General features: G+C 28.1%; 2 protein-coding genes across 2 annotated transcripts in view; one reads left to right on the top strand and one right to left on the bottom strand.

Moving 5' to 3' along the window:
• The first annotated feature begins 209 nt into the window (after positions 1–209).
• On the top strand, positions 210–912 carry LOC135133727 (uncharacterized). The gene is made up of 2 exons (XM_064062213.1): positions 210–541; positions 592–912. Exons 1-2 carry the CDS (start codon positions 309–311, stop codon positions 812–814), a joined length of 456 nt encoding a protein of 151 aa, XP_063918283.1. The 5' UTR covers positions 210–308; the 3' UTR covers positions 815–912.
• The window catches only part of LOC135133728 (NACHT and WD repeat domain-containing protein 2), a 35390-nt gene continuing 11481 nt past the window's right edge, over positions 848–24756 (bottom strand). Inside the window, exons 7-13 of the mRNA XM_064062215.1 lie at positions 20203–20404; positions 19836–20153; positions 13225–13968; positions 8640–9009; positions 8422–8580; positions 8179–8368; positions 848–1329 (exon numbers count right to left, since the gene is read on the bottom strand). Coding sequence (XP_063918285.1) covers positions 1189–1329; positions 8179–8368; positions 8422–8580; positions 8640–9009; positions 13225–13968; positions 19836–20153; positions 20203–20404 — 2124 coding nt within the window. The 3' untranslated portion in view covers positions 848–1188. The remainder of the gene's footprint in view (positions 1330–8178; positions 8369–8421; positions 8581–8639; positions 9010–13224; positions 13969–19835; positions 20154–20202; positions 20405–24756) is intronic.

The following is a 24756-nucleotide window of genomic DNA, read 5'->3' as shown; positions in this document are numbered from 1 at the left end:
TAACTTCTAATAATTAACCAATATTTATTTTTGAGGTCACTCTTGTATAAAATGTATAATAACTGCTGCCTTATTACAATTTCGCGTCGAGTTATTGTTTTATTAAAAAAAATCATTGTGTGCTTTAATATCTCATTAATTCAACCTAAATTTTCAGCTGCTGTACTAAAAACAACAGACCAAACACGCTGAATTATGAACTTCCAGAATCGATACATCCGTAAACAAAACCGTAGCGGATTCCAGCGACGCCTAGCAACGCATAAACACCTTCTTGAAACTCAGAAACGTCAGAAGTTGCTTCGAAGATGGACGACGAGATATCGGTTGAAGTTGCCTCCACTACACTGGAGGCAATTAGTGGAACCCAGATCGCCGTGGTCAAAAGTAAACCTGAACTAAGTGCCAGCACCGTCGTCGAGGAACTGCGTTTGAGGTCTAAGTCAAAAACTAATGTTCCGTTGGTGCCAAAGCTGAGCTGCGAAAAGCTGACCATCAATGATAGCCAAGATCCGAGTTACAGGCACCTCCAGTTGCCCTAGTGGGTAGTTTCAGGGTTTGGTGAATTTTGTAGTTGGTTGTTTTTTGTAGTTACGTGGTCTGTAGGCAGAGGTACACGAAAGCTGCCACCAAACAAAGACTTCAGTTCTTGAAGGAAGTCAGGAAGCAGGAGATATCGCAGTCGAGGGCACTGAGTGGTGTTCGGATTCACAGGGAGTTTCTCAATCCCGTGATAACGCCGCCGAAAGCCGAGGATGTTATCAATCTGACACCGAAACAGAAGTTCAAAATACAACAGCTACTGAGGGATTGAAATATTTTATTTTACTATTTTTTTTTTAACGAGATGTGTACAACTTCTGACAAATTGGAGATTAACGATACATTATACAAATAAAATACATACACAAATGATATGATTATCATTTCTAAAAAGACAATCTTTCCAAGATTGTTTCAAACTCCCTCAAAAATAAAGCACCAGGAGCCCCAAAAATTTTTCACGATTTTCCACGAAACGTTATGGGCTTCCACGAACGTTTCACATTCTTTTAAAAAATATACTAGAAGCACCCAAAACTGTTTAAATTTTTTTCAAAAATACGACACGACCTTTTAATTGAATGTAAAATATATGATGTATGAGGGAATATTATAAATAAATAAAACACCTATTTTATTGATTGTTTAATCTTCTTCGATGATTTCTTCTGCGGCGGAGTTGAGGATGTTGGTTACGTTGTTGGCGAAAACGGTTGAAAGTTTCGCGATGGAGCCGACGGCCTTGAAACGAGTGGCTGCCTTCATTTTGTTCACTTTTTTCTTCCACTGTAAAAAGAGAGGTTAAAATTTCGAAATTTCAGTTGCTTATTTTTTTGAATTTTCGATTTTCCGATATTTCAGTTTTACGATTTTTCAATTTTTTGGTTAATAATTATTGTTTCGATTTTTCAATTTTTCGATTTTAAAATTTTTACCTGTCTTGAATTGGTCGATTTTTCGACTTTTTGACTTATCGATTTTCTTATTTCTCGATTTCTCGACTTTTCAATGTTTCAGTGTCTCGATTTTTGGATTCTCAGTTTTTCAATTCCTCAATTTTTAAATTTTTCCGTTTTTGGGGTTTGTGATATTTGAATTTTTAGATTTTTCGACTCTTCCATTTTTTGATGTTTCAATTTCAACTTTTTCTATTTTTGGATTCTTCAGTTGTTCGATATTTTAATTTTTCGACATTTTAAATTTTAGAACATTTCGATTTTTCGATTGTTCAATTGGTCCGATTTTTCAATTTTTCAATTTTTAATAATCCATTTGGCTTATTTCGATTTCTGGAGCATTTCATGTTTCGATTTCTCGATGTTACAATTTTTCAGTTATTCGATTTTTCGATTTTCCGATTTTTAGATTTTTCGCTTTTCCAGTTTTTCGTTCTTCCGATTTTTCAATTTTTTGAAATCTTAAATTTTACGTTTTTCGATTTTTCCATTTTTCGATTTATGATTTTTTGATGTTTCGATTTCTCAATTTTTCAACATTTCTGTTTAGGGAATTTTTCTATTTCTAAATTTTGTTAGGCTGCCCGATCTTTCAATTTTTCGGCCTTCCGGATTTAAATTTTTTGGTTTTTCAATTTTTAGAACGTTCGATTTTTCTGTTTTTCAGATATTCAACTTTGGGATTTCTCTGGTTTTCGTAATTCGGCTTTTCGATTTATAAATTTCTGGACATTTCAATTTGATTTTTCAATTTTTCGATATTTCAACTCCGATTTTATAAATTTTAGATGTTTCGATTTCTCGTTTTCTCTATTTTTTAGTTTTTCGAGTTTTCAATTTTTTGATTTCTTAAATTTTACATATTTAGAATTTTCAATTTTTCGATTTTACGACTTTTTGATGTTTCGACTTCCCGATTTTAAAATTTTTTAATATTTCAATTTTTCAATTTCGATTAATTTTTAAATTTTTCAATCAATCGATTTTTAGTTATTTTTCAGTTTTTCGATTTTTCAATTTTTCGATTTTTTAATGTTTCGATTTCTCAATTTTTCAAGGTCCCATTTCTCAATTTTTCAATAATTCTGTTTTAGTAGTTTCTCAATTTACCGATTTTTCAATTATTCCACTTTCCAATTTTTTTCTCGGTGTTTGAATATTTCGGCATTTTAACTTTTACATTTTTGAATTTTTGAATTTTTCAATGTTAGAATTTTTCTATTCCTGGATTTTAAAATTTTTCCGTTTTTTAAATTTTAGATTTTTCGATCTTTTGTACTTTCGATTGCTCGATCTTTAGATTTTTCGACTTTCCGGATTTCGAATTTTCGGTTTTTCAATTTTTCTATTTTTAAAATGTTTAAGTAGGTATTCGAGTTTTCGATTTTAAAGATTTATCAGATTTTCGATATTTCAGTTTTGGGATTTTTCAGTTTTTTGATTCTTCAATTTTTGGATTTTTTAATTTTTACATTTCCCATTTTTTTTGATTTTTGGATTTTGCGCTATTTCAGTATTACAATTTTTCAATTTTTGGCGATTCTATATTTTCGATTTTTCGAAATCTCGATTTCTTAATCGATTTTTCGACTTTTTTTTGGTTTTTCGATTTTTGGATTCTTCAATGACTCGATTTTTCGTTTTCTTTTCGATTTTTCAGTCTTTCGTTTTTTCCATTTTTCGGTTTCCTAAATTTTATATTTTTTGATTTTTTAGTTTTCGATTTTACAATTTTTTGATGTTACGATTTCCGAATCTTTCAAGTTTCGATTTCTCAATTTTTCAATTAATCAGTGTTAGAATTTTTTCATTTTTCGATTTTTAAAATACATATTTGGTTTCTTGATTTTTAAATTGTTCGATTTTTTTAATTATCCGATTTTTCGTTTATTTATTTCTCGGCATTTCGATATGTCGGCATCTTAACTTTTAGATTTTTGAATTTTTGAATTTTTCCATGTTTAGATTTTGCAAATTTTCAACATTTCTATTTTTTAGTTTTTCGTTTCTCAGTTTTTCGATTTTTCAATTTTGAATTTATAAATTTTTGACTTTTCGAGTTCTCGTTTTTTTTTATTTTTCATTTTTTTTTCCTCAATTTTTCAATACATGTTGAGAATTTTTTTTTATTCCCGGATTTTAAAATTTTCCATTTTTAAAATTTTACATGTTTCAATTTTTTGTAGTTTCCATTCCTCCATCTTTAGATTTTTCAACATTCCGGATTTCGACTTTTTGGTTTTTCAATTTTTCGATTTATAAAAATCAGAGTTTTCGATTTTTAATTTATTCGATTTTTCGACTTTTCGACTCCTAGGTTTTTCGATTTTTATAATTTTGGATTTAAGTAGAGAAGTATAGAATAATAGATAAACAGATAATTGAAAAATCAAACAAAAAGTGAAAAATCGAAAAATTGAAAAAAAAGTCCAGAAATTGAGAAATGAGAAAATCAAAAAATCGTAAAATATAAAAGTCGAAAAGTCAAAAAACTGAAAAACTGAAAAATCGAAAAATTAAACAATCACAAAATTGAAAAATCGGAACACGAATTTATCGAAAAATTGAGAAACTGAAAAATTGAAGAATCAAGTTGAAAAATCGAAAAGACGAATACTCGAAAAATTAAAAATTTTAAAATCGAAGAATTGAAAAACCGAAAAATCTAAAACCAAGAAGTCGAAAAATCGAATGATCGACAAATCGAAAAATCACGAAATTGAAAAATCTGAAATCTGAAATTAAAAAATTCGAAAAGTGGAAAAATCAAAAATTTCTAAATTCGGAAAATAGAAAAATTGAAAAATCGAGATATCGAAAATTTTAAAAATCGGCAAATTGAATGAAACAACTGAAAAATCGTAAAACTAAAATATCAAAAAATTGAGAAATCGGAAGTTGGAAATTCGAGGAATCGTAAAATATAAAAGTCGAAAAAGTCGAAAATCGAAAAATCAAAAATTCTAAAGTCGAAAAATCTAATCTAAAACCGAGAAGTCAAAAATCGAAAGATCGAGAAATCGAAACATCCCGAAATTGAAAAATCTGAAATATGAAATGAAAAAATTCGTTGAAATTGAAAATCTAAAATTTCAAATTTCGGAAAATAGAAAGATTGAAAATCAAAACTGAGCCGTCGAAAAGTTGAAAATCGAGAAATTGGAAAATTGATAAATCAAATAACTGAAAATGCCGAAAAATTGAGAAATCGGAAATTGAAAAATTGAGAATCGAAAAGCCGAAAATTCAATAATTTTAAAAATCGATAAATTGGTAACAAGAAAAATCAAAAACCGAGCCCAAAAAATGGAGAAATTGAAGAAATCGAAAATCGAGAAATTTAAAACTTAAAAAATCGACAAAATGAAAAATCCTAAAACTGAAGTGTCGAAAACTTGAGAAATCAGATGTTGAAAAATCGAAAAGCCGAAAAATCGACGAATTGAGAAGCCGAAAAATCTAAAATCAAGAAGTAGAAAAACCGAAAGATCGAGAAATCGAAACATCAAGAAATTGAAAAATCTGAAATCTGAAATTAAAAAATTTGAAAACTTGAAAAATCTAAAATTTCAAAATTCGGAATGTAGAAAATTTAAAAAATCGACAAATTGAAGAATCGAAAAATTGAAGAATCCCAAAATTGAGGCATCGAAAAATTGAAAATCGAAAATTCGAAAAATCAAAAAATTGACTGAGATCGTAAAACTGAGAAATCGGAAATTGAAAAATCAAGGAATTGAAAAATCAAAAAGCCGAAACATCAATAACTTTGAAATCGATAAATTGATAAAAAGAAAAATCTAAAACCGAAGAGTCCAAAAAATGGAGAAACCCAAAACATCAAAGAATTGGAAAATCTAGAGTTTAAAAATTCTAAAACAGAAAAATTGAAGAACTGAGAAATCGAAAAATTGAGAAACCGAAAATCTGAAAAATCGAAAATTAAAATGTCTAAAATTTGAAGAATCGAAAAATTTAAAAATCGAGAAATCGAAACATCGAAAAATTGAAAAATCGAAAAAATATAATATCGAGAAATCGAAAAATCGAAAAACTGAAAAATCGGAAAGAAATGGAAAAATTGAAAGAACGAGAAATCCAAAAATCGAATAATTGAAAAATCAAAAACCTGGAGAATCCAAAAATTGAAAATGTGAAGAATCGAAGAACCGAGAAATAAAAAATTGAGACATCTAAAACTTAAAAAATCGGTAAATTGAAAAATCAAATAACTGAAAAATCCTAAAACCGAAATATCGAAAAATTGATAAATCGAAAAGCAGAAAAATCAATAATTTTAAAAATTGAAAAATTGATAAAAATAAAAATCTAAAACTGAAGTTATAAAATGAAGAAATCGACGCGTCAAAAAATTGAAAAATCTAAAATTTATAAATTCAAAAACAGCAAAATTGAAGAACTGAGAAATCGAAAAATCGAGAAATCGAGACATCGGAAAATTGAAAAATCGAAAAGATAAACTATCGAGAAATCGAAAAATCGAAAAGTAACTGAAAATGGACAAGTTGAAAAATCAAAAACCTGGAGAATCTAAAAATTGCAAAATTGAGCAATCGAAACATCGAAAAATTGAAAAATCGAAAAAATAAAATATCGAGAAATCGAAAAATCGAAAAACTGAAAAATTAGTCATTTTAAAAATCGATAAATTGTTAAAAAGAAAAATCTAAAACCGAGAAGTGCAAAAAATGGAGAAATCGAAACATCAAAAATTGAAAAATCCAAAATTTAAAAATTGAAAAACAAAATAATTGAAGAACTGAGAAATCGAAAAATTGAAAAATCGAGAAATCGAAACATCGAAAAATTGAAAAATCGAAAAAATAAAATATCGAAAAATTGAAAAATCGGAAAGAAATGGAAAAATTGAAAGAACGAGAAATCCAAAAATCGAATAATTGAAAATTTTAAAAATCGAAAAATTGAAAAATCAAAAACCTGGACTATCCAAAAATTGCAAATGTGAAGAATTGAAGAACCGAGAAATAAAAAATTGAGAAAACTAAAACTTAAAAAATCGGTAAATTGAAAAATCCTAAAACCGAAATATCGAAAAATATATAAATCGAAAATCCGAAAAATCAGTAATTTTAAGTAAAATCTAAAACTGGAGTCTAAAAATGGAGAAATCGAAACATCAAAAAATCGAAAAATCTAGAATTTAAAAATTCAGTAACAGAAAGATTGAAGAACTGAGAAATCGAAAATTTGAAGAATTGAAAAATTGAAAACTAGAGAAATCGAAACATCGAAAAATTGAAAAATCGAAAAGTAACTGAAAAATGGAAAAGTTGAAAAATCAAAAACCTGGAGAATCTAAAAATAGAAAAATTGAGCAATCGAAACATCTAAAAATTGAAAAATCGGAAAAATAAAATATCGAGAAATCGGAAAATCGAAAATTGAAAAATCAAAAATTTAAAAATTGAAAAACAGAAAATTTGAAGAACTGAGAAATCGAAAAATTGAGAAATCGAAAATTAAAATGTCTAAAATCTGAAGAATCGAAAAATTGAAAAATCGAGAAATCGAAACATCGAAAAATTGAAAAATCGAAAAAATAAAATATCGAGAAATCGAACAATTGAAAAATCGGAAAGAAGTGGAAAAATTGAAAGAACGAGAAATCCAAAAATCGAATAATTGAAAATTTTAAAAATCGAAAAATTGAAAAATCAAAAACCTGGAGTATCCAAAAATTGCAAATGTGAAGAATTGAAGAACCGAGAAATAAAAAATTGAGAAAACTAAAACGTAAAAAATCGGTAAATTGAAAAATCAAAAATCGAAAAATCCTAAAACCGAAATATCGAAAAATATATGAATCGAAAATCCAAAAAATCAGTAATTTTAAAAATCGATAAATTGATAAAAAGTAAAATCTAAACCTGAAATCTAGAAATGGAGAAATCGAAACGTCAAAAAATTGAAAAATCTAGAATTTAAAAATTCAATAACAGAAAAATTGAAGAACTGAGAAATCGAAAAATCGAAAAATCGAAAATTTGAAGAATTGAAAAATTGAAAACTAGACAAATCGAAACATCGAAAAATTGAAAAATCGAAAAGTAACTGAAAAATGGAAAAGTTGAAAAATCAAAAACCTGGAGAATCTAAAAATTTAAAAATTGAGCAATCGAAACATCGAAAAATAAATCGAATAAATAAAATATCGAGAAATCGAAAAATCTAAAATTTAAAAATTGTAAAACAGAAAAATTGAAGAACTGAGAAATCGAAAATTTGAAAAATCGAAAATTAAAATGTCTAAAATTTGAAGAATGGAAAAATTGAAAAATCGAGAAATCGAAACATCGAAAAATTGAAAAATTGAAAAAATTAAATATCGAGAAATCGAAAAACTAAAAAATCGGAAAGAAATGGAAAAATTGAAAGAATGAAAAATCCAAAAATCGAATAATTGAAAATTTTAAAAATCGAAAAATTGAAAAATCAAAAACCTGGAGAATTGAAAAATTGAAAATATGAAAAATTAAAGAATCGAAAAATCAAATAGGTAACTAAAAAATTATAAAACTAAAATATGAAAATTGAGAAATGTTATACAATTTTGACTTTTTTTACACACAAATTTTGACTTTTTTTGTTTTTTCTTAAATTTTTTATTCTTAGTTGGCCACAAGCAGTACCCACATACCTCTTCGTCTCTGGAAGGCATTTCAGCCAGATAATCGTCCAGTTCTTGATTATCCGTATCAACAATAGCCAAAACGGAAACACAACCATCTACCGTCCCCAAAACCAGAGCCTTCCCATCCGGAGTACTCTCCACAGCCGTCAATTCAGCTTGCACACGGTAATTTGCAACCATGGTAGCATCACTAGTTCTACAAATTCGTCAAAAAATAAAAAATACACCCTCCCTAGATCATGCACCTACCGGAACACCCTCAACGTTTTTCGCCCACTGTGGTAGTACAAAACGTACTCATCCGTCTTATTAAAAAGACAAATAATAGTGAAAACACCTTCGGCTACTTTCGGGATGAAAGTCCTGACACTTTGACCCTTTTTCAGCTCCAGGAGCTCCAGACCCCCTCTGAAAATTCAAATTCAAATTTGTCGAGACTGTCACACAGTTTTGCGTTTTTTGGTTACCTCGAAGGTGCGTACAACCCGTACTTTCCGTCTTTGGTGACGCTTCCGCCCCACTTGGGCACGCTCCTCAGGTGCTTCTTTGATTTAATGTCGATGATGCCGCCTTTGTCGATGTTCATGACGGCTATGAGGTGACCTTTGTGGGGCATGGCCACCAGAGTTCCCACGTCTTTGATTCCGGAGGCTTTTAGAGATATCTTGTGCACTAGGTTTCCGTTGGTGGCGTTGTAAACCATGACGCAGTCGCGGTTGGTCTTGTCGGCGGCCACCACCACCAGGTGGAGGCTGTCGGAGGTGATCACCGCCGGCTTGAAAGGTACTCCGGTTATGCTGCGGACGGGGTACTCGAAACTGTACTCCATCTCCCCACCTAGAAAAAATTGGTCGAAAGTTATTTACAGAGAAGTTTAAAATTTGAAAAACGAAAAATCGAAAAATTACCAAAAGTGAAATGTTGGAAAATTGGGAGGTTGAAAATTTGGAAAATCAAGAAAGCAAAAATCGATTTTTTTTTTTAAATCGAAACTTATTTATCTACTTATGTACTTATGTCTACTTATCTGCTTAACTAGTTTTCTACTTATCTATCTACATGTCTATCCATCTACTTGTTAACTTATCTGTTTATCTAAGTATCAATTATCTATTTGTCTACTTATCTACCAACATATCTACTTATATATATCTACTTCTCTACTTCAATCTAAAAGTCTCAAAGGTAACAGCCGAAAAATCGAAAAACCGGGAAGTCGAAAAGTTGGAAAATCGAATAACCAAAAATTGAAAACTCAAATATTTTCAAAAATTTAAACAAATGGAAAAATTTAACAATCCAGAAATTGAAAATTTTCCAAAATTGAAACATGTATTGAAAAATTGAGAAAACGAAAACCTGAAAAATTGAAAATATCTTTATTTTTCAATTTTTCGGTTTTTCAGTGTGCTGATTTCACAATTTTTATTTCATTTTAATAAGAAATTTTTGAATTTCTGAATTTTCAAATCTTGAAATTACTTGAGTTTCCAATTTTTCAATTTTTATTGTTTCCTCCGTTTTTCGATTTGCAATTTTTCAAGTTGCAAAGTTTTAAATTTTTCAGTTTTTTAATTTTCCAACTACTGAATTTTTCAATTTGCGTTTCTCGATTTTTTCGATTTTATGATTTTTTGTGTGTATGTTTCATTTCTTCCATTTGTGATTTTTCACTTTTTCATTTTTCTCGTTTCTTCAATTTTTAAATATTGCAATTTTTCGCTCTAAAATTTCTTGACTTTCCAATTTTTAATTTTTCAATAGATCTTTAATTTTTCGTATCTCCAATTTTTCAATTTGCATTTTTTTTAGGTTTTTTTCTTTTCTTTGTTTTTCCAATTTTCTTTTATTTCAATGCAAAATGCTTCAATTTTTGGATTTTGAATTTCTTGATTTGCAATTTTTCGGTTTCTCATTTACTCGATTTTTCGGCTTTCATTTTTTCAATTTTAGATTCTTCAGTTTCATGATTTTTCAATTTTTCGTTTCTTTAATATTCGATTTGCACAATTATAATTTTCATTTTCAATACGTAATAATGACAATTTTAAAAATCTCTCACTTTTTTAATTCTAGGATTTAATTTTTTTTTGTTTTTAGTTTCTGAGTCTTAGAACTCTTTCATTTATTCGACTTTTCAATTTTTCTATTTTTCAATTCACAATTTTTCGTTTATTTTATATTTTTGTTTTTTTCAATAATTTTTGTCTGCAATTTTTCGTTTCTTCAGTTTTTCAATTTTTCATTTTTCTGTTTCTTTAATTTTACGAAATGCAACTTTCCGAGTTTTCATTCATTTTTGAATTTTACAGGTTTTCTGTTTTCCAACTTTTGAATGTTTCAGTTTTTATATTTTACAATTTTTCGATTTGCAGTTTCACGAGTTTTCAATGAAAAATTAAAAATTGGAAAATTGGAAAATTAATGAATTTAAAATTAATAACAAAAACACGAAAGAATCGGGAAGCTGAACAATCGGAAAATAAAATCATCTAAATTTGGATAAATCCAGAAATCAAAAAATTGAAAAATTGAAAAATCGAAAAACTGAAGGACCGAAAAATTGAACAATCGGGAAATTGAAATCTCCCAAATCTGAAATGTTAAAAAATTGGGAAATCGGAAAATTTTAAAAATCGAAAGATCGAAAAATTGAGAAATCAAAAAATCGAAAATCCGGAAAACTCAAAAATGAAAAAATCGAGAATGATATAAAAAGTAAAAAACTAAAAAATTAAACATTTACAAATTAAAAAACTCTATAAATCGGAAAAACCGAAAAACTCTAAATTTTAAAAATCCGAAAAATTCAAAAATTGAAGAATTAAAAAGCGAAAAATCGAAAAATCTGCAAATCGAAATCTACAATTAAAAAAACGAAAAATTAAAATATGGACTATTGAAAAATCGAAAAATTTGAAAATCGAGAACTTGAAACATCAAAAATTCAAGAAATTGAGGAATAGGAAAATCAAAAAAATTAAAAAACTAAAAGTCGGAAAGTCCAAAACTTGAAAAATTGAAAAATCGAAGAATCGAAAAATTGAAAAATCGTAACACGAAAACATGAGAAAATTCAGAAATTGAAAGAAAAATGAGAAATTGCAAAACCGAAAAATAGAATAATTGAAAACTTGGGAAACTGAAAAACTGAAAAAATCGAAAAATTGAAGAATCAAATTACTAAAAAATTTTAAAACTGAAACAGCGAAAACTTGAGAAACCAGATGTTGGAAAATCGAGAAATCGAAAAATCAAAAAATGTAAACATCGAAATCTCGATAAATCTAGAAATCTAAAAATTGAAAGATTGAAGAATCAAAAAGTTAAAGTATCAAAAAATTTTAAAACCGAAAAATTGAAAAATCGAAAAACTAAAAATTTTAAAAACCAAAAAAATACAAAAAATGAAAAATAGAAAGAAACACGAGGAATAAAAAACCTAAAATTAGAAAACTGAAAGATCAACAAGTTAAAGCACCGAAAAATAACGGAAAAAATGGGAAACTGAAAAGTTGAAACATCGAAAAAATCGAAAACTGAAGAACCGAATTACTAAAAAATCCTAAAACTTAACTTGAGAAATCTAGAAAGCGAAAAATTGAAAAACTGAGAAATTGAAAAACCAAAGAACTAGAGTCGAAAAATTGAAAAATAAAAAAACTAAAAATTTTAAAAACCGAAAAATTTAAAAACCCAAGAAATGTAAAAATTGAAAAATAAAAAGCGAAATGAGAAACGAGAATCCTAACATTTATGAGTCGAAAAACTGAAAGACCGAGAAATTGGAGAACCGAAAAATAATGGAAAAATTGAAAACTTGGAACATCGAAAAATTGGAAAATCAAAAAATCGTAAAATTGAACAATCAAAAAATCGTAACATCGAAATTTCGATAAGTCCGGAAAATTAAAAATTGAAAAATCAAGAATTTTCCAAATTGAAAATCCGAAAAATCTAAAACCGAGAAATTGAAACACCAAAAAATTGAAAACTGTAATATTTAAAAATTGGAGAAATTCAAAAATAGAAGACTGAAAGAACCGAAAAATCGAGAAATCGAAAATCTACAATTGAAACATCAAAAAGTTAAGAAACTGAGTAATTGGTAAAATGAATAAATTAAAAATCTAAAAGTCGGAAAGTCGAAAAATTGAAAAATTGAAAAATAAAAAAATCGAAGAATCAAAAAATTGAAAACTGGTAACACGAAAACATCAGAAAAATGAGAAATCGAAAAATAAGTAATCGAAAAATTGAGAAACTGAAAAACTGAAAAAAAAACGTTAAATTAAAGAATAAAATAACTAAAAATTTCTAAAACTGACTTAAGAAATCAGAAGTTGGAAAATGGAGAAATCGAAAAATTTAAAATTTGAAAATCAAAAAATTGAAAAACCGAAAAATCAAAAACCGAGAAGTTGAAAAATCGAAAACGGATTTGAAATTGAAAAATAGAAAAATCGAAGAACGGAAAAATTTAAAATTGAAATATCGAAAAATCGAAATGGTAAAATTTTGAATAAAACGTGACGAATCGAAAGATGAAAGATCGAGAAATCGAGACGTTGAGCAATCAAAACATCAAAAAGCTGAGAAATCGAAAATTTAAAAATTTGGACAATTGAAAAATTGAAACATCGAAGAACTGAGAAATCAAAAAAATTAAAAATCGATAAAGCGAAACATTAAGTAATCGAAAAATGGAAAAATATGAATTGAAAATACCTGAAATTTAAATTTAAAAAAATTCATAATTCGATAAATCGAAAAACTGAAAAATCGAAGAAAAATTGAAAGATCGAGAAATCGGAAAGTCACTGTACATGATTGAAAATTTTAAGAATCGAAAACTTGAAAAATAAAAAATCGAGACATCTAAAATTAAAAAAAATTAAATATGGAAAAATTAGAAATTGGAAGTTAAAATAAAAATACATACAAGAATTTCGGCGGACTGACAGACAAACAGACAGACAGACAGACGGAAACCCTATTTTTCCGTACTCTATGGTTCATGAAACCTCGAGAAAACATGAAAGTATCTCTTACCTGGTATTTCCCGAATGCACACCGTGGCCACCGTCCGCACCACATCCGTGCCTGGCGGATTACTCGGCTTCGAAATCGACACCACCTTCGTCCCCTCATTCATCAGCGTCAACTGCCTTATCCCCGGCTGCTCCTCCTTGTAAATCACCTGCTCTGTCAACCTCAACCAAACCAAAAAATTCCCCGACTCCGCGGAAATTATGTACTTCCCGTCCGGAGTGATGACGGCATGGGTCACAATCGCCCCCAGAGGACTGTCCGCTAGTCTGGCCATCAGCTTCCCCACCCTCAGGTCCCACACCCCCACGCAGTTCCTCGTAACCGTCACCGCGAGACTCAAGTCGTCCGACAGGCTGATGGAGTCCACCTGGAGCTCGTGCCTGTCGATCACGTGCACCTGCTCGAAGATGTTGTTGATGTTCCACACCTTGACGGTGCGGTCGATCGACGACGTCACGATGCTGTTCCAGTTGCCGACGGTGAGGGCCTCCAGCTGGATGATCCGGCCGAAGTGGGCGTCCAGGATTTTCACCAGCTTGTAGTCCTGCATGCTCCAGACGTAGAGGTTCTTGCGCACGCCGGCGATGGCGTAGTTGCGGCGGCCGCTGAGCATGACGGAGTTGGACTGGAGGATCCTGGTGGTGATGTTCCGGGTGCCGTAGGGGAGTTTGAGCACGACGGCTTCGCGGCTGATGTTGTTCTCGTCGTTGAAGTCCCACAGGACGAAACCGTTGCTGGTGGTACCTGGAGTGATAATAGTGTGACTTAGGTGGCAACAGTGGGGTTAAGGGAGCCGTAAACTTGGCAACACCGAGTTAATAAGATTTTTTATTTGCTTAATTTTTTCAATTTTTCTGATTTTATAATTTTTTTTTAATGTTAATTTTTCAATTTTTGGATTTTTCGTTGTTCCAGTTTTGGAACTTTTCAATATTTCGATTCTCCAGTTTTTTCATTTTCGACTTTACGATTTTTCGATTTTTCGATTTCTCGATTTTTCTGTTTCAAGTTTTTGAATTTTTTAATTTTCCATTTGGCAATTTTTGCATGATTAGACGGAGTCTAGCTGGATATGCATATTTTTAAATTTTTCAGTTTTCCGATTTTCCAACTTTTGAAGGTTTTTCAATCTTTGGATTTTGCAGTTTTTCGATTTACAGTTTCACGAGTTTTCATTTTTACTTTTTCGGTTTTTAAATTTTTCATTTCAATTTCCCAATTTTTCGATTTGCAATTTTTTTATTTTCTTTAATTTTTCAATTTTTCGGATTTTCAATGTTCTGATTTTATTTTTTTTTCATTGTGAAAATTTTCAGTTTATGGATTTTTCAATTTCTCGGTTTGCAGTTTTTCAGTTTTTAGCTTTCGATTTTTCAATTTTGAGATTTTTTAATTTTTCGTTTTTTCAATTTTAGATCTTCAGAAAAGCGAGAAATTGAGAAATCAGAAAATCTAAAACATAAAAATCGAAAAATGAAGAAATCGAAACACCAAAAAATCGAAGAATCTAAAATTTAAAATTCGGAAGATTGAAAAATAGGAAAATCGAAAAACTGAAAAATCTAATAGAAGCTGGAGTGGAAAAATTGAAAAATCGAGAAATCTAAACGTCGAAAAATTGAAAATTTTTAAAACCGAGTCATTGAAAAATTGAAAAATTTTAAATTTGACAAAGTTCATAAATAAAAAAATCGAAAACCCAAAAATATAAAACTGAGAAGTTGCAACAAAAGAAAAAACGAAAAATTGAAGAATTGTGAAATCGAAATATTCCAAAAATGAAGTATCGAAAAATTAAGTTATCGAAAAATGGAAAAATCGAGAAATGGAACGTAAAAACTGAAAAATTGTAAATTTGAAAAATCGGAAGAAAGAAAAATCGAAAAATTTAAGAATGTTGAAAATTGCTGAAACTGAACTATCCAAAAATTTATAAATCAAAATATCGAAAAACTGAAAAATCTAGTAGAAATTGAGTGGAAAAATTGAAAGATCGAGAAATCTAAAAGTCGATAAACGAAAATATGAAAAATTTGAAGAATCGAAAAATTGAAAAATTGACAAATCCGAAGTCAAAAAATCGAGAAATCAAGCGTCAAAAAGTCGGAAATATGTAAATATGAAAAATCGGAAAGGTAAAAAATTGACAAATCGAAAAATTAAAGCAAAAAGTTGAAGAATAGAAAAATAGAAAAATTTAGAAATTTTGATTTTTGATGTTGATTAATGTTTTGACATTAATATATTGAAAAATTGAAAAATTGGCAAATCGAAATGATAAACAATCTAGAAATTTATGCTATTATTATTATTATTAAAAAAATAAAACTAAAGGAATAGAAATGTTTAAAAATTCTTAAAACTGACATCCTAAAAAATGGATAAATCGATAAATCGAAAAACGGAAAAATCGAAGAAAAATTAAGGAGTCAAAGAGCTGAAAAATCGAAAAATCGAGAAATTGAAAATCTGCAATTAAAAAAAAGAAAAACGATGATGAAAATTGGAAAATCCAAAAATCGAAACTTCAAAAAGTTGAGAAATCGTGAAAATGGAAAATCAAAAAAATTGAAAAATAGGAAATTTGAAAAATTGAAAAATTGAAAAACTGTAACACGAAAATATCAGAAAACTGAGAAATCGAGAAAACGGAAAATCAAAAAATCGAAAAAGCTAAAAGTCGGAAAGTCACAAAATTGAAAAATTGAAAAATCGAAAAATTGAAAATTTGGCAAATCGAAATGCAAAAAAATTTACAAATTTATGCTATTATTATTATTATTATTAAATAAAAATAAAGGAATAGAAATGTTTAAAAATTCTTAAAACTGAAATCTAAAAAAATTGATAAATTGAAAAACGGAATAATCGAAGAAAAATTGAAGAGTCAAAGAGCTGAAAAATCGAAAAATCGAGAAATTGAAAATCTACAACTAAAAAAAAAGAAAAACGATGATGAAAATTGGAAAATCGAAAAATCGAAACTTCAAAAAGTTGAGAAATCGAGAAAATGGAAAATCAAAAAAATAGAAAAATAGAAAAATCGAAAAATTGAAAAACTGTATCACGAAAATATCACAAAATTGAGAAATCGAGAAATCGAAAAATAAAAAAATCGAAAAAACTAAAAGTCGGAAAGTCAAAAAATTGAAAAATTGAAAAACCGAAAAATTGAAAAACCGAAAAATTGAAAAATTGGCAAATCGAAATGCAAAACAATTTACAAATGTATGCTATTATTATTATTATTATTATTAAAAAATAAAAATAAAGGAATAGAAATGTTTAAAAATTCTTAAAACTGAAATCCTAAAAAATTGATAAATCGATAAATCGAAAAACGGAAAAATCGAAGAAAAATCGAAGAAAAATTGAAGAGTCAAAGAGCTGAAAAATCGAAAAATCGAGAAATTGAAAATCTACAACAAAAAAAAAAAAGAAAAACGATGATGAAAATTGGAAACTCGAAAAATCAAAACTTCAAAAAGTTGAGAAATCGAGAAAATGGAAAATCAAAAAAATTGAAAAATAGAAAAATTTAAAAACTGTAACACGAAAATATCAGAAAATTGAGAAATCGAGAAAACGGAAAAGCAAAAAATCGAAAAAGCTAAAAGTCGGAAAGTCAAAAAATTTAAAAATTTAAAAATCGAAAAATTGAAGAATTGAAAAATTATAACATGAAAATTGCAGAAAATTGAGAAATCGAGAAATTGACAAATTAGAAAAAAAGTGAGAAATTGAAGAACCGAAAAATCGAAACAAATTCAAAAATGAAGTACCTATCGAAAAATGAAGTAATCCAAAAATTGAAAACTGAGAAACTAAAAAATCGTAAAATCGAAAAATTTATAAATCAAAATATCGAAAAACTGAAAACTCTAGTAGAAATTGAACGGAAAAGTTGAAAAATCGAGAAAACTAAAAGTCGAAAAATTGAAAATTTTCAAAATCGGATCACTGAAAAATTGAAACATCCAGAAATCGAAACTCCGAAAAGTCAAAAAATCGGAAAACCGAAAAACCGAGAAATCAAAAAGAAAAGTAAAAAAATTTATAAATCAAAAAATCGAAAAAGTGAAAAATTTAATAGAAGTTGATTGAAAATGTTGAAAAATCGAGAAATCTAAACGTCAAAAAATTGAAATCGCATTAAGAACGTCGAAAAATTAAAAACTCAAAAATTTCAAATTTGAAAAAAATCCATAAACAGAAAAATTGAAAACACGAAAAAAATACAACTGAGAAGTCGCAACAAAAAAAAAACAAAAATCGAAAAACTGAAAAATCGACAAATCGGAAACATCCCAAAAATGAAGTATCGAAAAATTGAGTAATCGAAAAATTAAAAATCGAGAAACTGAATAACTGAAAAAGGGGAAAACTTAAGATTCAAATTTCAAATAAATAAATGAAAAATCGGGAAATCGAAAAAAATTTGTTCCAACAATTGAAAAATCGTAAAACTGAAATATCGAAAATTTGAGAAACAGAAGTTGAAAAATCTGGAAATCAAGAAATCGGAAAGTCGAAAACCAAACGAAGAAACGAACATTGAAAAAGCAAAAAATTTTAAACTGGAAGGATTTTTCCAGTTTTAGATATTTCAGTTTATCTATTTTTCAATTTTTGATTTTAAATTTTTCTAGTTTCCATTTTAATATATGTAATAATAATTATAATAAAAAAAAAAAAATTTAAAATTTCTTAGTTTAGGAATTTTTCATTTTTCAATTAATATGTACTGAATTTTAAATTTTTTTATTTATTGAATTTTTCAATTGTTCGATTTTTTATTTTTAATTTTTGACGATTGTACAATTTTTCGATTTTAAAATGTCTGAATTTTCCACTTCTTCGATTCGCTTCATTTTTTCTTCTTTCCAATTTTTCAATTCAATAATTTTTTCGATTTTTGGTCTTGGAATTTTAGTTTTCCAATGATTCGATTTCTCATTTCTTCAGTCTTTCGTTTTGCAATTTTTCGATTTTTCAATTTTTTTTTGATTTTTTAATTTTTGGTTTTTAATTTTTTTTCGAATTCTCAATTCTTCAAATTTGCATTTTTTTGTTTCTTCAGTTTTTGGTTTGCTAGTTTTTAAGTTTAAATTTTTTAGTTTTTCAATTTTCCAACTTTTGCATTTTTAATTTTTTGGATTCTGCAATTTTTAGTTCTGGACTTATTTTTAATTTTTCGTTTCGGTTTTTATTTTTTTTTCATTTTTCATTTTTCATTCTTCTGATTTTATCATTTTTCTTTTTCCATGTGAATTTTTGGAATTTCTGGATTTTTCGTCTTGCAATTTTCCGGTTTTCAATTTTTTAAAATTTTTCGCTCTTTTAGTTTCTTAATATTTAATTTTTTGGGTTTTCCAATTTTTGGATTCATTATTTTTTTTTATTTTTAAATTTCTCGATTTTCCACGTTTTCGATTTTGTAATTTTTCGTTTCTTTAGTTTTTCGATTTTTCAATTCTTCTACTTTTTCTCGATTTTTTTTTGTTTTTTTCAGTTTTTCGTTTTGTAATGTTTCGAATTTTCAAGTTTAAATTGTTCAGTTTTTCAATTTTCCATCTTTTGAATTTTTTCAATTTTTGGATTTTGCAATTTTCGATTTGAGTTTCTCAAGTTTTCCTTTTTAATTTTTCGATTTTTCGATTTGCAATTTTTCGCTTCGGGTTTTTATTTTCTTTATTTATTTACTTTTTTGTTTTTCATTGTTCTGATTTCATAATTTTTCTTTTTCTAGTGTGAATTTTTTGGATTGTAGGTGTTTCAGTTTCTCGATTTTTTCTTCAATTTTTAATTTGCAATTTTTTCAGTTTTTATTTTAAATTTTTACGATTTTATAATTTTACCACTTTTCAAATTTTGGTATTGTAAAACTTTCTTATTTATTCAATTTTTCAATTTCTTGGCATTTAATTTTTTGGGTTTGCCAATTTTTCGATTCATTATTCTTTTTTGTTTTTCGAATTTCTCTATTTTTAGTTTTTCAAAACTCCTATTTTCGTTTCTACAGTACTTTCATTTGCATTTTTTCGATTTGGAATTTTTTCGTTTTTTTAGTTTTTCGATTTCTCAATCTTTCCGACTTTTAGTGCCAATTTTTCGTGTCACTGATTCTTTTCGATTTTTAAGTGATTCAATTTTTAGATTTTCAGTGTTTCAAATTTTCGATTTTTGAACTTTTCGAATAAAAAAAAGAAAAAATTGCAAAATTATAAAATTGAGATATCAAAAATGGGAAAAACGTTCCTTCGGTTTTTTGAAAAATCGCAAAATCGGACAATTGAGAACCCAAAAATTGCAAAATTGAAAATTTTAAAAATAGGAAAATTGAGGAACTGAAAATTCAAAGATTGAAATTTTGAAGAATTGAATACACGAAAAATTATAAAACCGAAAGAAACTTTGAAAAAATAAAGGAAATGAAAAAAATAATAATAAAAATCAAGAATTTGAAAAACTGAGGAAAGGAAAAATTGAAAAATCGAAAAATAAAGAAAATGAAAATAAAAAAATTGGTGGAAGGTAAACCAATTCAGCTTTTTCAAAAAATTATAGGACTTGATTTTGCCAAGTTGACGAACCCGGACTTAATTAAATACCGAAAAGAACTTGGTCGTGCTTGTCCAGTTTGAGCTGCAGCATGACTTCAGAATCGTCGTTCTCCATCCTGGGTAGATTCTGATCAAACTGCCACCTGGAGTCGGCGTCGCAGCGCGCGTACTTGGTGACGGCGTAGGAGCCCTCGGTGGTGCAAGCGTACATCGTGGATTTGTCCTTGGAGAAGACGATGGCGCTGTGGAAGTCGAAGGGCTCGAAGTCGGTTTCGCTTTGCTTGAAGTGGAGGAGCATGCGGGGGTCGTCGAGGTTGCCCTTCCAGAAGATTATCCGGTGCTGGGTGGGGTTGTCGAACTCCATGGCTGCAAGTGCAGGGTTATGCAAGGTTTGGGGAGTTTGGGGGAGACTTGCATAGGATTTGCCACTCGGTTCGGTCCACCGTGGCGGAGAAGTCGTCCTCTCGGTTGCCGCGCATATCGAACTTCACCCAAGAGGAAGTCCCATAGATGTAGAGGTTGCGGTTGAGGAGGTAGATGCCGCAGACGGCTTGGTCTTCTGGGAGGGGGTTGTCGGTGAGGACGAATTCGCTGGACAGCATGTTCAGAAGCACCGTCTGCGAAAAGAGTGGTCTTTCTTAGAGCAAAAAATAATTTTATTTTTTGCTGCACATGGAGTAGTCGAGTTTTGACATTTGTGTATCAATTGAGAAATTTTCAAAAAATCTAAAAAATTTTGGGATTATCCAATTATTAAAACACTCGAGGATGCCCTTAGATGACTGAATAAGTCAAAATTTTAAATTTAAAAATTAGTAAAAGGTTATTTCAACAAAACTTACCTACCAGCACGCTTAATTTCTGGATATTTTAATTTTTCGATTTTTTAAATTTTAGATTTTTCAAATTTTGTAATATGTCGACTTACGATTTTACGATTTCTCGATTTTTCAATTTTTCGATGTTTCAAATTCTCGAATTTTCTTCGATTCTTTGGTATTTTAAATTTTAGATCTTTTTGATTTCTTGATTTTTAAGTTTTTTGATTTTTCGATTTTTCTGCTTTCCAATTATTGGATTTTTTTAATTTAAAATTTTTCAATTTTTTGATTGTTTAAATGTTTCAATTTTCGATGTTTCAGTTTTTCGATTTTTTGATGTATCGATTTCTCAAATTTTTCAATTTTTAATTTTTCTTATAGCTATTTTGATTTCTCGGCTTTATGATCTTCCAGTTGGTCAATTATTCGTTTTTTTGATTTTTAGATTTTTAGATTTTCCAATTTTCGACATTAAGTTTTAGGATTTTCAATTTTCCGAATCTTCAAGTTTTCGATTTTTTAATTTATCGATTTTCAATTTAGATTTTGTAAATTTTAAATTTTTGATTTTCTGCCTTTTTGATTTTTTAGTTTTCTGATTTCTTAAATTTCACATTTTTTTTTAATTTTTTTATTTTTATCGATTTCTTGAATTTACATGTTTTGGATTTCTCAATTTTCAATACATATATCAGTTTTTAGAGTTTTTCTACTTCTGGATTTTTCAATTTTTCGATATTTTAATTTTTCAATTTTTTAAATTTTAGATCTTTTGCTCGATCGTTCGATTTTTCGACTTTCCAGATTTCGATTTTTCAATTTTTACAACTTTCTCTTTCGATTTTAGCTGGATATGTCTTATTGTACTGTGGAAAATCGAAAATTTAATAAATCAAAAAATTGAAAAAATCAAAAAAATTTTTCAATTTTTTGATGTAACCATTTTTCAAGTTCTCGGTTTAAAATTTTTCAATGTTTCCGTTTTTTAATTTTTTGGATGGCCGATTTTTAGATTTTTCAGTTTTTAGATTTTTTGATGTTTGGATTTCTCGAATTTCTCAATTTTTAATTTTTCTTTGGGCTATTATGATTCCTTGATTTTGGGATCTTCCAGTTTTTCAATCACTCGATTTTCAGTTTTTCCATTTTTCAGTTTATCGAGTTTTTAATTTTTTAATTTTTCGATTTGCCGTTTTCTCGATTTTTCAATTTTTGATTTCTTAAATTTCACATTTTTCGATTTTGTATTTATAATTTTTCGATTTCTCGAATTTCCAAGTTTTGGATTTCTGAATTTTCAATGTCAGTTTTGAGGATTTTTTTATTTTTCGATTATTCCAATTTTTTAATTCAAACTTTCTCAATTTTTTGATATTTCGACTTCTCCATTTAACGAATTTTTTAGATGCTTGATTTTACAATTTTTCAGTTTTTAGATTTTTTATATATCTTATTGTAATGTGGAAAATCGAAAATTTAATAAATTAAAAAACTGAAAAAATCAAAAAACTGAAAAATTGAAAAATGGAAAAATCCCAAAACTGAAATATCAGCCAATGTGTTCAGGGAATTTCAGGCAATTTCAGGAAATTTCCATCAATAAAGAATTATTATTATTATTATCATCGATTAATTGAAAAGTGAAAAAAATCGAAAATTTGAAAAATGACAATTTGCAAAACCAGTGAAAAGAAAAACCAAAAACCTCAAACAACGAAAAATTGAAAAATTGAAAAATCGAGAGATTGAAACATCGAAAAACCGAGAAATCAAAATATGGGCAAATCAAAAAATCTAAAAGTCGGAAAATCGAAAAATCCTAAAACTGAAACATCGAAAAATCGAAGAAAAGTGAAACCGAAAAGTCGGAAAATAGAAATGATGAAAAATCGAAAATTTGAAAAATCAAAAAATTTAAAAATCAAAAAATTGAAAAATCGAGAACCTGAAAAATCGATATATTGAATAATTGAAGAATTGAACAACTGAAAAATCGAAAATTGAGAAATCGGAACATCGAAATTGAAAAACCCTAATACCAAAAATCTCCAAAATCGAGACACAGAAAAATAAAAAAAAATTTGAAAATTGAGGAATTGAAAAATTGAAACGTCGAGAAATTGAGAAATCCATAGTTGAAAAATGGAGAAATCGAAAAATGGAAAATCTGAAAAATCGAATATTCGAAAAACCGAGACTCTAAAAGACTGAAAAATCAAAGGTTGAAAAATAGGAAAATTAAATAATCGAAAAGTCGAAAAAAGGTCAAAAATTCATAAAAAGAAACTGAAAAATTGAAAAATTGAGAAATCGAAAAGTCAAAAAACAGAAACATCGAAAAACAGAAAAGCTAAAAAACTTCAATTAAAAAAAATTAAAAAATTAAAAAAATTAAAAAATTTCAATCGAGAAATCGACAAATCCCAACCCAAAACTAAAATGTATAGTAAATGAGAAATCGAATAAATTGAAAAGTCGGAAAATCGAAAAATTGAAAAATCCACAAAATTAAACATCGAAAAAATGAGAAATCGAAATATTGAGAAATTAAAAAATATATTTTTTTGAGGTCTTTTTTTCTTGATTTTTGGTTAACTTTATTGGTTTTCATTGTAATTGAGACATTTTTGGAGTGCAACAGACAAGTCGAAAAAAGAAATTAAAAAACCAAAAATTTAAAAAATCAAAAAATTGAAGAATCAAGAACCTGAAGAATCGAAAAATTGAAAACTTAATAATAATAATAATAATAATATATATATTTGGTCTCCACAGATACATATATGTATAACAGTATATAAGACAAGTCAAAAAGAAAAAAAATACAAACAAAGAAACACTAAAACTAAAAATTAAAAACTAAACATTTAACAAGCAAAATAACAAAAAGACAAAATGATATTGTCAACATGCCATCAACCTTGAAAAAATTCACCTAGGGAATAATAACATTTATCTGTTAAAAATACTTTTAAATTTTTCCTAAATGATGATATTAACTGACAATTTTGAATATTCACTGGCAAGTAATTGAAAATTCTAACTCCCATACAATCAGTTGCTAACACACCAACATTACAACGTTTAAACGGAACATGAATCTGATGTTTTTGTCGGGTATTTACTTTATGTACGTTATGGACATACGTTAGATTATGTCGGTTTTTATAAATGTGAACACTCATTTCAAATATGTATAATGACGGAAGAGTCAATATATTTAATTTTTTAAAAAGGCTTTTGCAGCTTGTATGTTTACTTGCACCGGCAATTGTTCTGATGGCACGTTTTTGACTAATAAACACATTGGCTGCGCTTGGTGACCCACCCCATAAACAAATACCATACCTAATTCTGGATTCCACATGAGCATGGTATATATTAACCAATTGATCAATATTTAAAATTATCTTTAAATTTCTTAGAAAATAACACAGTGAGTTTAATTTTGGAACCAGTATTTTGGCATGTGACTTAAAGTTGAGGTTTGTATCTACCATAAGACCTAGAAATTTTATGGTGTCGACAGTGTTATGCTGTAGATTTGAACATTTGAGATCTATATACTTACAGGTGTTTTGGCGATTACGAAATCTTATAACTTGTGTTTTTTCAGAGTTTATATAAATGTTGTTGGTGGAAAACCAGGATTGGAGATTCGTCATTAAAATATTAACCTCTCTTTCTAATTGAACTTCATTGCGATCTGAAATTATAATCGACGTGTCATCAGCATATAAAACAGGTGATACATTTTTAAAGATGCTTTCAATGTCGTTTACGTAAAGAAGGAAGAGAATGGGTCCCAGAACTGATCCCTGGGGCACACCTACATCTATGTCAATTATGTTAGAACTGATTTGATTTTTAAAATTTTCTTTATTGGTATTCGGAATTACAACGTACTGATGCCTGTTCTCGAGGTAGGATACTACCCAATCCAAGCTATTACCTCTACATCCATAAGAGAATAATTTGGTTATCAACAGATTATGATTTACGCAGTCGAATGCCCTGCTGAGATCACAAAAGATCCCAACAGGACACTCTCCCGCCTCTATTTTTGAAACAACATTGTTATACAAATCAATCATGGCAGTATTTGTGGAAAGATTATTACGAAAACCATGCTGGTATTTACTAAGTAC

The sequence above is a fragment of the Zophobas morio genome, unplaced genomic scaffold, assembly GCF_036711695.1.
Source record: "Zophobas morio isolate AGI-343-1 ecotype UQ-CSIRO unplaced genomic scaffold, CSIRO_AGI_Zmor_V1 ptg000022l, whole genome shotgun sequence".
Classification (NCBI taxonomy): Eukaryota; Metazoa; Arthropoda; class Insecta; order Coleoptera; family Tenebrionidae; genus Zophobas; species Zophobas morio.
This window is presented reverse-complemented; position numbering and strand designations above follow the sequence as displayed.

Bases quoted from the DNA above. Each gene is read 5' to 3' on its own strand.
- LOC135133727 (XM_064062213.1), top strand. From the start codon at position 309: ATGGACGACGAGATATCGGTTGAAGTTGCCTCCACTACACTGGAGGCA. The intron at 542-591 runs GTGGGTAGTTTC...TGTTTTTTGTAG, and splicing joins AGGCACCTCCAGTTGCCCTA to TTACGTGGTCTGTAGGCAGA.